At 33.3% G+C, this 14,033-nt stretch overlaps 1 protein-coding gene across 1 annotated transcript in view; it reads left to right on the forward strand.

Annotated features, from left to right (window-relative positions):
* Window positions 1-14,033, forward strand: part of ARAP2 (ArfGAP with RhoGAP domain, ankyrin repeat and PH domain 2) — a 132,611-nt gene that overhangs the window by 99,527 nt on the left and 19,051 nt on the right. The window contains exons 24-27 of the mRNA XM_086747225.1: window positions 457-531; window positions 1,624-1,741; window positions 6,222-6,350; window positions 12,580-12,719. Of these exons, the coding sequence (XP_086603351.1) occupies window positions 457-531; window positions 1,624-1,741; window positions 6,222-6,350; window positions 12,580-12,719 (462 nt within the window). The remainder of the gene's footprint in view (window positions 1-456; window positions 532-1,623; window positions 1,742-6,221; window positions 6,351-12,579; window positions 12,720-14,033) is intronic.

Genomic DNA, 14,033 nt, shown 5'->3' on the forward strand with positions numbered 1-14,033 from the left:
CTCCAAGATGAGCCTGGCTAACCTCTAAATCAGAGTTATGGTTCTGACAGTTTAAGGTACTAAGGTACACTCATGTCTTAAGCTTTGCAGTCTTAAACATAAGTTTAAACTTTCCACTTACCTTGTATCTCTCCTAGTTTGCCTGCTCTTGAATGTATATTTGTAGTGTGTTCATTTTGTTTCATATGATTCTGTTTAATTTAGTCAGGGTTTGGATTTTCTTCCTGAATCTGTGAATAGATTTTTTTTTTCCTTATGCTAATCAAATAAAAGTGAATATAGTGCAGGTTTTCCCATTAGTCAGCATTTGGACTATTTTTGTAGGTAAGTGGGTAGAAAAATAAATTTGAGTTCAGTAAGTTCTAGCACATCTGCTAGATAATTGTACTTTCCATATAAAAAGATATTTAAAATGTTTTTAAGACCATCTAATTTTTTTAAATTGTTTTGTTTTAGGTTTCCCAGGCTGGAGATTTGCTTATTGAAGTTTACGTGGAAAGAAAGGAGCCAGACTGTAGTATTATAATCAGGGTTAGTGTATAAAAGTGGTACAGTGTTTTTACTAAGCACTTTCTCATGAAGTATACCAAATTTCTTTTCATACATGTTTTCATATGATTACATAATTAAAGTATGAGTTTATATCTGTCACTATTCTTTTAGATTTTTTATATTTGCTATGTTGCCTAACTTCTGTAAAGACTGATTATTGTGAATTTTTAAGGAGAATCTTATGATACAATTTTGAAGAGGAGATGTCCTCCTTTAGTTCTGCTGCAGTATACAGTAGTATGAATTCTCTCAGCTCGATGGATGCAACACACAAGAACATTAACACGTACACAGTGAATGCTGGTTTTATTCAATAGTGCAAGGCCACTTAAATTTTTCTTTTTGCTAGTGGCTATCTGCTTTGAGTGCTAAGAAACCAAAGCTTGTTACTTACTGTAATTGAGTTTTCAGCCTTGTACCTGATAGTGTATTTTAAACACGCTCATCTCTGTGTAGCTCTATTGTTTGGATGCCGAGGAAAAAAAATTCATGTCTGTAATGGCAAAGGACAGATATTGTTAAGAAGGAAGTAGAAAAATTAGGGCAATGTGGTGAGTTTCTGTCTTTTAATGTTATGGCTCTCTGTTTCCTTTTTGTTCTGTTCAGCATATGAAACTCAAACACTTGTGTTTGTACATATATGTGGTATGTGGCATACATAGATACAAGCATACATACATGCACATAAACCATGCTTTTTTAAACAGGAATAAAAATGGGAATATGAATTCCTTAGATAAAAAAGTGATACTTCATGTAATATCAAGGCCTTTTTTTCCCCCCTAATTTTTGAAGGGTGTAGCAATGGAATTTCAAGTTACCAAATTGACAGCTAAAAATTATAACTTCAATTTCATAGAACAAAATAAGGAAAGCATGCTGGAGTCTGACAAATAATTTATGGGTTTCCAGCTCAATATATCTGTTGGTTTTTTGGTTTTTGTTTTTTTGTTGTTTTTTTTTTTTTTTTTTTTTTTTAAAAAAGCCACTTGCAGGAAGGAAGATTTTGAAAAAATAAATCAGAAATCAGTGGTTGTAATACATTACAAACTGAGTCAATTTGTATTACAGGTATCACCTTTGATGGAAGCCGAAGAATTAACTAATGATGTTTTAGGAATCAAAAACATTATTCCCAACAAAGATGATATCTGGGCTACTTTTGAAGTACTTGAAAATGGAGAACTAGGTTAGTGACACTTAAATTTATGCATGTTCATCAAATTTTATTATTTTTATTTTTAAATAATTAATCAAAAGCTTAGTTTAAGAGTTACTAAAAAGTTTATAGAAACAAAACAAAAATTAGCCTTCGTGCCATTGTTTTACGTTTGGTTACTGGGACATCTGCATGATTTCTTTCTACACTTTGCCAGAAATAATGTGTTGTTTTAAAATGGTTATAAATTGGGGGCTGAAAAAATGTTCTTTATAATACTCTGCTTTACAGTTCATTAATCATCAGCTATAGAAAAGTAGGTCTTCATAGTAAGTCTCAAAGAAGAAACTTATTTTCATTAGAATGTCAGCAGTTTATTTTATAAAGAGTAATGTTTTTCAGAAAATGAAATGAGAAAATGCATGTAATACTTAGGCTCTTTTTTATTATTTAGTCAATTATTTTATCTGTGTCGATGAAGAAGGAGAGAGGGTGTAATACTGTGTTTATGGCAAGTGGCATTATGCTATAGCTAGCAGAATCTTGAAACACTTTTAAATATAGTTCTGCCAACAGCAGCAAATGTCACATGGTCACAATATTCATGAACTGTAAAGAGAGTGCTTTATGCGTGCTGGAGCTTGCACTTCATTATTAGAGATACTTAAAGTAATAGAGGTTTTTTTTTAATTAAAAACTTTTATTTTGATGAGTGGTCACTCACTAATGTAATCTGATTGTTGAAGAATACATGTGCTTTTAGTAAAAAGCAACATTATTTGCTCTTCCTAGCAAGTTGCTGCTGTTATTATTTTGGTGTTATAGAAGTGGACTAGTTTATTTCTATAGTGAAGATACTAATTTTCAAATTAAGGAAAAAAAAACCATATTAAAAATGAGAAAACTAAGATTACTAAATGTTCCAAGGTTGTTTGAATAGTTTTGTTGTACTTGATTTTCAGATGTGCTTACAACAATCTCTTGAGATTTACTGATATTCCTGATATACTCAGTCTTGACCTTGGCAGTATCAATAGCGAGAGTGGAATTGCATTCTCCCTTTTGACTTAAAATAAATGATCCTGATCACTCTTTGCATCTTGTGGTGATGCTATGTGGAGTTGTAACATATTCTTCATTTCCAGATTCATAGGTGTGGGTGTCAACTGACAAAGACTGCTAGATTCTATTATCTTTAGAAGAGTCGTGCTAACTCCTACAAGTACTCTAGAAATCCTGTTTCTTTGGACTGAGTAATGGGAAAATTTGAAGAGGGAATTTTATTTTCTGAACTTTATATGTAACACTTACAGGCGGATGAGAACTAAACTAAGTATGACTGAGAGAACATAAAAGAAAATACACAAGAGAGACCCCACCGCAGCTTCTTGAGGTGTTTGGGTGCAACAACTAGTATTTTAGTGTGGGCTAGAAACGTTATCTGAGCTAATGACTGTGAAAGATCAATGAAATTAAGCTTGCAGTGAGACACTACAGGCCCTATGTAAGACACTAAATATTTCAAAACCAAAACAAACAAGCAAAAAGCAAACTAAATGAAGTTCTAATTCAGTGCCTGGTTCGTATCAGTAGAGACTGTGTTGATGCAGTGTCTGCTTCATAGACCCCTTTCTGGAAGAGTGCTGTGCATCAGAACAGGTGAACTGAATTAATAACGTTGAAAAATAGAAATAATGCATGTAGTAAGAGGCACTTACTCAGGAAGACTCCTGTGGTGCTAGGGCTGAATCTAGCAGATTTTCAAAAGGCTGAAACACAGAGAAAATAACAGAGCAAAATAGTCCTGTGTGGTCTTTGGTCCAAATATGACATCAAAGAAGTAAAAAACGACTTGAGTCTTTGTTGCTGCAAGTTGGTCTTACTAGCATCATTTAACAAAGACCATTGAATATTATTTAATCTAAGGCCTTTACAAGCATGTTGAGATTCTGACTTGTCCTGACAGAAACAAAGTTTGCTTATTTGTGTCAAACATACATTAATGATCAGTATCTTTCTGACAGAAAGGAATTTTCTGCTTGTGTTCCTGCTGTGGTCTGGTACCTGTCCAGTGCATGGTGTATTCAGTTTGTTACACTCACTCCTGAAGTTTTATGAGAGTTAGTTTACTTTTCAAGATACACTGCCCTGAAAGCAAACCCTGAGAAGGCAAGGAAATTAGTCTTATATTTTCTAAAAGAGTAATTTTCTCCTGATAGTTCATGTTGTTTAAGGTGAAAATTACTGGTTTTGGATATTTACCAGCATATGATGACCTAAGTAAAAGGGTAATTGGATGTATGTGTTGACAGCTTGCTGTTCAAAATACTAAAATAGCAATATTAAAAATCAGCTAAATTATTTGCATATAGAAAAGTTGAAATAATTGATAATTTTATCTAAACTAATGCAGAATGTTCAACACCATATGCTTTTACAAAGTAGGGTGTATATTTTTTTTAGTAATTTGTGCTTGATGGATAGTTTGTAATTGAGGTGTGTTGCCAGTAAAATAGCTAATGCATTTCAGCATGATGATTTATGTACCGTGTAATCCATGATGACAGGTGGTCTTAAATGTAACTATAAATAAAACAGTAGGTGTTTATCTGGGAGTGCTGGTGTTCTAGGAAGATGTGGTGATTTGACAGTGTTTCCTGCCTTTGATTTGTGAAGTTCTTCTCCTTAAAATGTATTTTTCTGTCTTCTACAAAGGCAACAAGTTGTTTTAACTTTATCTCATCAGAGTCCACAGTTTTGCAAAAGTTGCGAAGAAATTTTAAAAATTTGACCATTTAAGACAAAAGGGCCAGAAGACATGGTGTTCTAAAGTAGGGACTGAGCTGCTGTCTACAGAATAGTATTTTTGTTAGGCTGCTTTGTTGTCATGTCTGAATAATAAAATCTTTATGTAAGTAGTATAAAAAGCCGACAGGTAAAGCAGTTTTTTTGCACCCCAAAACAGTTTTTTCTGTCACTTAAGTGTGTTATTTGTGACTGCCACTTTCTGAAATGCTGGTGTTCAGGTGTTCAGGAAATATGTTCTGCTAGAGTGTAGTGCTGGACAGTCCCAAAGCAGCTGTTGACATTTCATATTTATCCACCCTAGCAGAAATGAAAAATGAGATTATAGTGGCATACTTTCCCCCTTCATACTCAAGAGACACAGGGCTAGACTGCCTGACCCAACATGACAGTGTCACACAAGTGTGACTTTCCAGGAGCTATACCCAGATCTTCTCAAGGTCTGACCCACATAAGATGATATGCAAATGGAAACTCAGAACTTTCGGAAAAATCTCTCTTTGGAGTTAAAATGACACTTGGATCCACTGATCTAAGTTGTAGCGCACAAAGCTATCGTTAAGGTTCTTGTGCTTTCATTAATTTAATGAATTACAGTAGCTGCCTACAGCTGAGCAGATGAAAGCCTGCAGGGGTGTGGGTGTGTGTGTGTGGAGGAGGGATTTATAGAGAGGGGAACTGTACCGTCTCCCTCCATCCGCATGAGTGTTGCATTGTATGATACCTCAGGCTTTGTTGCAGTACATGTCATGCTCAGATTTCTGCTGGATATGGTGATGCAGATTTAGGGACTATTTACAAGGTCTTCCCTACTTTCATTTGATGCGTGAACTGGGTTTTATATGCAATATTGCCTGGACTTTCTTATCACTGCAGTTTTACAATCGTGTGAAAGGGTCTCAGAGTTCCTCATTTAGGATGGATGGATACCTGTCTAGCAAGAAATGTATGTTTGAGCAGCCAGTGCTGAAGTGCACACACACGGTGTAGTCATGCCTTCATCTATTGGGATTTTAATCTTGCTGTACTCTTTGTATGAGACTGGAATGTAAAAGTACTAGTCTGGAAATTCCCCAGCCACAGCAACAAGAGAAGACCTAGTGAGACCACATACTTTTGTAGTAAAAGGAATGTAGTGAAACCAAGAGTCTGTGTCAGTCTGCTTTGATCATTAACAGAAAATAAAATCTATGCAAATTTTTTTTTCACTGTAACTGCTCCAAAATCTTTGGATTTTGATTGCAGAGAATTGGTAGCTATGATGATTCATTTTTGTATTGAGCCGAGGCCAGTCAGGCCCAGCACAGCTGCAGGTCTCAGTTCTGTTTGATCTTATTTAGGCATGCTCTGTGATAGTTCCTAACTTTTGTATTTAGTTTAAAAGCAGTGTTTTAATGTCTTTGCGTAAGAAAATATTTGTAATTAGATAGAAAAGTCACTGAACATATCGCTACTGCTTGTTTTATTTGATATTTGTTACCTGTGCAGACCCTGCCAGCAAAGGTATTGCTGCAGAAAGTCAATAAAGTGCCTAATTGTCTTATTTTGAAAACAGTGTTTTCCTTCTGTAGCTCAAAGTGAATGAGACAGTGTTGTGTATAGCCATGTGTAATTTCTAAGGGTCTCCAACCTTAGTGTTTTGGTTTTATTTCAACATTGTTGGGTTTTGTTTTGTTTTGTTTTTTTTCTCCCTGGCATTTTTCAGAACGTCCTTTGCATTATACAGAGAATGTACTAGAACAAGTTCTTCACTGGAGTTCACTACCAGAGCCTGGCACTGCATATCTGATAATAAAGAGATTTCTAACAGCAGACAAGATAAAACTCTACAGTGGTATGTATATATTTTTTAAAACTTAAGGTGTTTCATGTGGGGATGTAAGGATAGCTGTTTCCGTGGGGCAAAGTATCCCAGAATGTCTGAATTACTACTACTTTATAAAAGTTACTGATTTACTGAGGGTTGTACTGACTTCCTTTTACAATATAGAAAATATGTATATTCTTGTTTCTACAAACTATAAGCTCTTCCATTTGAACATAAAAGTACATAGAAGCTCTGGATTCATTTCACAGTTTGTGAACTTCTCCTCTGGAGCTTGAGACTGCTGTTTTATCCATAGTGCAGTTCTGCAGTCCATCCACATACATAATACACTACACTCGCTCTGAGTGTAAATATACATATATCTTGTGTATTTAGTGATTACATTGTATATAAGATATATAATTGATATATAATGATATAATTATATTATATAATAATTTCTGTTCTATAATCCCATGCCTCCAAACCATAAAGCTAATTTGAATGACATACTCAAGCAATTGAATGACTTAAAGAGTATGTGGCCTTTTAAAAGGATGAGGAATTTAGATTTGACACTTGAAAGGAAATACAGCTCAAATATATAGTGGAAAAATATGATTTACAAGCTGCCTCAGTCCTATTTTATTTTTTTACATAATATCTAGATTTAAGTATTCCATATAATAAGCAGTATTCCCTCCGAGATAAGCAGGGATTTAGAAGTTAAACATTTCCAAAAATTACTGTCCTGCTTTCAAGCTGTTGAAATACTGTATGCTGTCACTGTAAAACATGCAGTGGTGACACATGATGCCTAATTTAATGTCCATCTCATTTCACCTAATGACTTTTAAAATATGTAATCTTTTATTTTCCTTTAGATCTCTTCCCCATACACAAGAAGGATTAGTCTCTCCATCTATATATATCTTATGTCTTGATTTCAAGATGTAAAAGTAGTGCTGTTATGCTTATTCTTCTGAAAGTAGTAGCCTTCTCTCATCATCCTTTATTCACGTAAAAGTGTATTCCACAAACATGAACCAACCTTGACAGCTGTGCTATTCATGACTTTTATGTTTGCGTTTCACTATCTCTACACGTGCCATAGCAGATAGTCAATAGAGAGAAATGGCGTACTTCATTAAAAGCTCGATATATAAACTCCCATCACCTCGCTCAGTATCTGTTGAGGTATAATCAGAAAAGAGAATGTGTGAACCACTGCTCTGAGAAACATGTCAGCTTTAGGCTAGTGCCTGAAGTTCAGTTTACAAAATCTAGTACTTTTTTAAGTGGAGATCTGCCATTTGCCCTCCTTCTTCTCTCCTAATTTCTATACCCATTTGTTCTCCCTATTCATCACAGTAATTGTTTGCATCAGTTCTGATCAGTTTGACTTTAAGTCAAAAGCCAATGTATCTAGACTAATGTTTACATTTATTGATGCTTTTTTGGTGTTAAAATAATTTAAAACTTTTTTTTCTAAAGTTATAGTCATTTTCTTAGTGATTTGAAGAGAAAAATCTCAGCAAGACTGCAGACTTACAGTGTTGACCTTTGCAAGCTCTACATTGCAGAGTAATCTTGTGTATTACAAAACCTTTTCTTGAAAGTGGAATTGCCATTTTAAGGAACTTTTACATGGTGACCATATTTTAATCTCTAAAATACTACTTTTTCTAAATAATGTTTAAAATAAAAACACTTCTGTAGTCATTTCATCTTGTAAAGAGTTCTCGAGTCCGCATTTAGCTTGTAACTTTGCTCTGAAACATTAGCAGTACTGAGGATCAAGTTCACTAGCTTCAACAAAACTGTGTGTATATTAAGTGTAGGCAAAGATGCACGGAAAGTCTGCACCATTCATCCACGTTTTGTATTTGCAGGAATCTAAGTGTTTATTGTTCCTGTTTCCAATCTAATTTGAGTGAGAAAAGATACAGTATTAGGCCCTTGGGGAAGGGATGCTCCCGGTGTCTAGATGAGGCAGCAGTTGTGGTTATGCTGGGGCTCTCCATCTCAAAGTGCACAAGAAATAACTGCTAACTTGAAGGAAGAAGGGGAGACATTAATCTTTTCAGCGTCTTTATGTGGATAGTTCCTCCTCACTAAGTAGTAGGGCTGAGGCCACATGTTAAACCACTCCTATTTGAAGTATGTTTTTTAACAGTGGATTCAGCCCATAGTAATGGACAACAGGGTGGATGGGTGTCGTCCTCCTTTGCAGTAAAATTAATATGGCTGTGATCATATTATGTTTATAACTGAATTCCATCAATTTCCTTTGGTTCTCTGGTGTATATTAGAATCTTACAGGCTAAATTACAATAGTCCTGACCTTTTTTTTTCTGTTAGTGTTACCTCAGAGCTTTGTGTCATCAGCACTTTTCTCCTTTTTCTTCCAGAGGCTTTAGTGATGTTTGAAATAATGTTGGCTCAACAGTAAGCCTAAAGGAAAAACTCTGTTAGCCTCATTTCAACTTGGCAACTTCTCATTATCTTCCCTGTCAGTGCAACTTTTCCCATGTTCCTTATACATAGTATATTCTCCTTTTTCATAATTATTATACTCATAATTTTCTCCATTTAAAACTAATTTCTCATGGTGTGCAATATCTAACATTATATTGAGGTCTAGATGTATATTTTCTCTTGTCTAGAAATCAACTTACCTTTTCAAGGGAAAAAAAAAAAAGTTTATTTGTGTTATGTTTCAGTAAATCTGTGGTGAATTTTCCACTTTCTTCCAGATCTTTAATTATTCTGTCTTGACAATTTATTCCATTCCAGCTTTTCATGCTTCTTGCAGGAGCACTCTTTCAAGTGCTGTTCAGCAGGGCAAGGTGTGCATTATATTTTAGTGTAAGAGATACTCAGTAGGGCTTAGTTCTATTTCAAGACGCTTTTTCTTCTCCTTACTTGAAAATTTGTCACATTTATGTTTTATTTGTTAGAAAAATATGAGAGAATAGATTCACTATAAAGTATGTGTGTATAAGTCCTTGAAATTTTACCAATAAAGAGTTGTATAATTTGAGTGGGAAGTATTGATTTCTGAGAATGGGAGCTATTATTCAGAGATAGTATTTGAAACACAAACTTCTAACCCATAGGTGGATCAATCCTGAATTGATTAAGTGCATCTATTTCCTAGTAGTTGCAAAGTTCTAGAAAGTTTTGCATGTTTTGTAAAGTTTATGTCTGAAAAATCATTCTGATTAGGACACATCCTAATTATTTTACATTTACTTTATGAAATACTGGCTTCTAAAGACTATAGAATATAATCAGTTTAGAGTATTACTATTTTTCCTTCAGGCTTTTCTAAGATGTTTGTAAGTATCAAGTGTTTGAAGTTTTGCTCTGGAGGGAATGCTGTGAAGTTTAGCATGAGTTTTTGTTATTTTGAGAGCTATGTGCAGAAATCTTAAAATCTTCCAGTTTGGTACAGATGTGGAAGTATCCTGCTACTCTAATTTGATATGCTTTAAAAAAAAAAAACCAAAAACAAACAAACAAACAAAAAAAAAAGAAAAAGGAAAAAAGCTTATGATTGTTTGGATAAGGATTCATATTCTATTCTGAACATGAAATAAGTATTCTTGTTGGCAAAGAGAGTATATGGTAGCATTTTCTTTAACTTTGAGTGTTTAATTGCACTTTGAGGCAATCCAAGTAACTTCTGATTTTAATTCTTGAAATGTATTGATTATGGCTTTAGATTCTATCTTAAACTCTAGTGAAAATACTTTTATGACAAGCATGCTGATTAGAATGTAGTTGGATTTATCTGATGAAATCAAAGAAGTTTATTATCTTTTTAATTTCCATTATATTTTTAAACGTTCTTCGTAACTTCAGTTTGTACTAAGATATAAAGCAAGGGGGAATTAGATTCACCATTTTTAATTATCTTCTTTTTGCAAATAATTGAGGTTAGTAGAAGGGATAATTTAATTCTGACTCTTTAAACAGCTGTTTTTCAGACAGTATGAAAGATGAGATTGAGATTCAATTTATCAGCTTAGTCCCAAAGTCTCTCTACACTGTACAAATTATAGTAGAGTCTGACTCTAAGTTTTCAAATACAGCCTAACTGGGCTTTTGTATGCATTTTAAAGTGTATTTGCATAAGTGGATGTTTGAGACGGGATATCACTTATGTACTTTTTGTGCATGCACAACTATGCATCTAATGCGTTAATACATTATTCACTGTTAAAATGCTGAGACTCTTCCTAAATAGTAATGTGTGGAATAACTGTCTACAGGCTCTTAAAAAGAAGGACAAAAACCATAAATAGTGAAATACAGATAGTTGCAAACAGTACTGTGCTATATATTTGTATTATATGTTGGATTTTATGGTCATTTGTGATGCTTCATCCGAATTCTTAATTCTCCTTGTCACCTCTCATACTTAGTTTGTGCATGTCATGGAGTACTTGAAGATATTGACTGCTCATTTAGCAGAATGTATAAAAATTGAAAAAATACGGAAGTTTGATTCGTACATGTTACAGCAAGTATCACTTCCAAAGCATAACTGTGTAGTTAGCTGTGGCTGTGTAATAGTGCTCTTCACAAATAAAAATAATCACGCAAACTATGAAAGTCGGTCTTTTTTTGTATTCCTGTCTTTCCTGACCAAATGAAAATTTGGGGTTTTTTTTACTTTTTAGAGTTGATTTATTTAAAACACTTTATTCTTATTTTTTGAGATTATCATGTGCTGCTTCTTAATAACAGAGTTTTGATATGAGGTGCTCAAATCCTAAGTAGAATTTCAAGGAAAAGAGCCAATTGAGTAATTAGGTAAGGATTCTCCACACACCATATACTCCTTTTACACTACAGTTTTCTTTACTAGTTGGAAATTAATACATTATGAAAACTAGTGATATTGTTCTGGGATTCCTAAACGAGTTTATTCAGTGTTTCCTGAATAAGTGAATGATTTACAGGAAATATCTACATGTAGCAAAAGAAAATAGGTGATGAAAGCCAAAATGTGGCGTAAGTAGTAGGCTTGTAGTGTGTTGGGGTAAAGGAATTATTAGCCTTATTAGTATGGCTCCCTTTTCAAGATGAAATGGTGTTGAATGGAATGGAGGAGAAGAGTTCATCTCCTGCCCTAGCTGCTCTCTCTTTGTGCTGGCAGTCTGCTTCCAGCAGTAGTTACCTCAAGGAGAAAAGAATATTTCAGAATTCTGCTGAATTCTGTGCTCTTTCATAAAGACTTCATAAGATGCAAGTAGGAATTATTATTTTTTTTTCTTTCATTGTTCCTTACTGTGTTGAAGTGCTGGTTTGGTTTGAGTTTATATGCAGGAGTCATATCAGCATGGTAATTACTGTAATTAGTCAGAAGTTTTTGCTGTTTGAAAGTAAATTTGCTGTGAAAAGCTGATAAACTAGTTTAAAAACCCAAACATCGTATACTGGGCAGAATAAAAAACCAAAAATAATCTAGAAGTGGTGATGCAATAGTTTATATGTAGTAGTAATACTTTTTTGTATTATTTTATTTAGAATTTTAAATTGCCGAGAATGTACTGAAAAACCTAGTCTCCCTCATTGACAACTGTGGTTCTGTTTGTTTTTTGTTTTTTTAAAAAAAAAAAAAAGCTTTTTCAGTACAGCGTTGAATGTTTTATAAAGCTGAATGCAAAGTGCTCGTTTGGGTTTGGTTTTTTTTTTGTGTGTGCCCAACTTATTTATTTATTTATGTATTATTTTTACCTGTTATATGGGTGTTTCTGTATATATTTTGACTCAAACAGAAAAATGTAGACAGACTTATGATAAAATAATGTATTTGTGGAAATTTTTTGCCTCTCTGAAGCATAGAGTTTAGAAGTATCCATGTAATACTTTTGGACTTAACTGCACATTCTATTCTGAAAAGATTATGTTAATTAAAGTGTGTTGATGGATTCTTTCCATGTTATCTTAGGAGTGAAACAGAGAAGACTTTTTCCCCAGTAACTGAAATAATAATAATGGTGTCAATATTTAAGAATGATTCTCTTACTAATATGTAATTATATTTTTAAAATTATTATATAATTATATATTTATATGTTGTTTCAAATTGAATTTATTATTTTTCATATATATGACATAATAACTAATCAATGGAGTTGTAATTTTACCCTTTTGATAAACAATAATAATAAGGACACTTAAAAAACAACAGCTTCTAGTGTTGTAAAATCTTCTAACAAAATGCTTTTTATTTTCTTGATAGAGAAAAATGAGAAAGGTAGCGTGAAAGCAGGCAATATGAAGTACAAAGAAGAACCATCAAAACTACTGTCTGGAAACAAATTTCAAGAGCGTTACTTTGTGTTACGGGAAGGAAACTTGCTTATTTATAAGGATATGAAGGTACAACAGACAAATTTTTCACCAAACTTAAGCACTCACTTAAGCTTTTTTTTTAAATGTAAAAGAGAAGAAAGGCAAACAGATCAATATTTCTGATATTAAATGGCAACTTCTAGAGTCTGGGGTTGAAATACAAGATTTTTATCTTACTGTGTCACAGAGGCTCTTGTAAAAGGAGTTTTTGTCAGTTGCTCATTTAGCTATTGTAATTATGCATTACTATAAGCTTTAAGAAACTAAAGTAAACCAATGTTTAGGAATGCCTGCAGCTTATGCTGTGAATAAATTTTTTTAAAACCTACTGCAGAGAGCAGTAGTAGAACTTAAGTGGCGTGCATGCCATTTTTTCTTGGTATCTCATACAAAGCCTTTAGAAATTACAAGCAACAAGGTCCTTATACCTACAAGAGTCATTATAGAAGAGACTATAGGAAACAATAAGTCTCAGTGTACCAGCAGAATCTTCCTCTGCTTCCCAGCAACAGTTTTTGGATGTATTCTTAGTCCTCTAGAAACTAGTACTGATAATTAGATATACCTGAGAATTCCACAGAAGCAAATTCAGACATGCTTAATAGCATAGAGGGTTTAATTTTAAATATCTTGTGGGAGTTTTTTTTAAAGAGTGTTTTTGGGTGTACACACCTTGTATTAAAGTATAAAATGAAATAATATGAGTCATGAACTATGTTTTCATTTTAGTTTTGATGATTTTTGGTTTTAAAAAAAATCTTTATTTTAAGTGCTTTTATTCTTGCTGAATGCTGATTTTGCCCATCCAGCAAATGTAGAAGCATACTTGCTGAGCTTCATGAAGTACTTTTTTTAAAGACAGATCCATTTTTTAAGTGAGATAATGCAAAAGAAATATGGTGTCGTCTTGTGGTACTGTGGATATAATCTTAATTAGAATGACCCCAAAATGTCAAAAATAGTGTCTCATAATTTAGTGCTAAAACTCAAATTGGCACATATGTGAGAATAAATTAATATGCCCATAAAACCTTAATTAGTATATTGGAAAGAGTTTATGGTAGGATTGTTGTACTACTTTACAGTCTGCTTTTTTAAGCCATTCTAATTTATAAAACATTACATTCCCCAATTCAGGTGGAATTTTGAATAGTATTACTTTTAAATGGCTTTACATTTGTTTTTTTTTTTTTTTGAAAAAAGTAAATGGAAATACCATTCTGACCAAATAGTGTGTATCAGTTTGTTTTATTTTATTTTAAGAGATGTTCATCTACCACCAATAATCTTGGTTTAATTTTAGTCATATTTAAAAATGAATAGTAGGAAAGCTTGACATTG

The sequence above is a fragment of the Chlamydotis macqueenii genome, chromosome 4 (genome assembly GCF_036417535.1).
Source record: "Chlamydotis macqueenii isolate bChlMac1 chromosome 4, bChlMac1.mat, whole genome shotgun sequence".
Taxonomy (NCBI): domain Eukaryota; kingdom Metazoa; phylum Chordata; class Aves; order Otidiformes; family Otididae; genus Chlamydotis; species Chlamydotis macqueenii.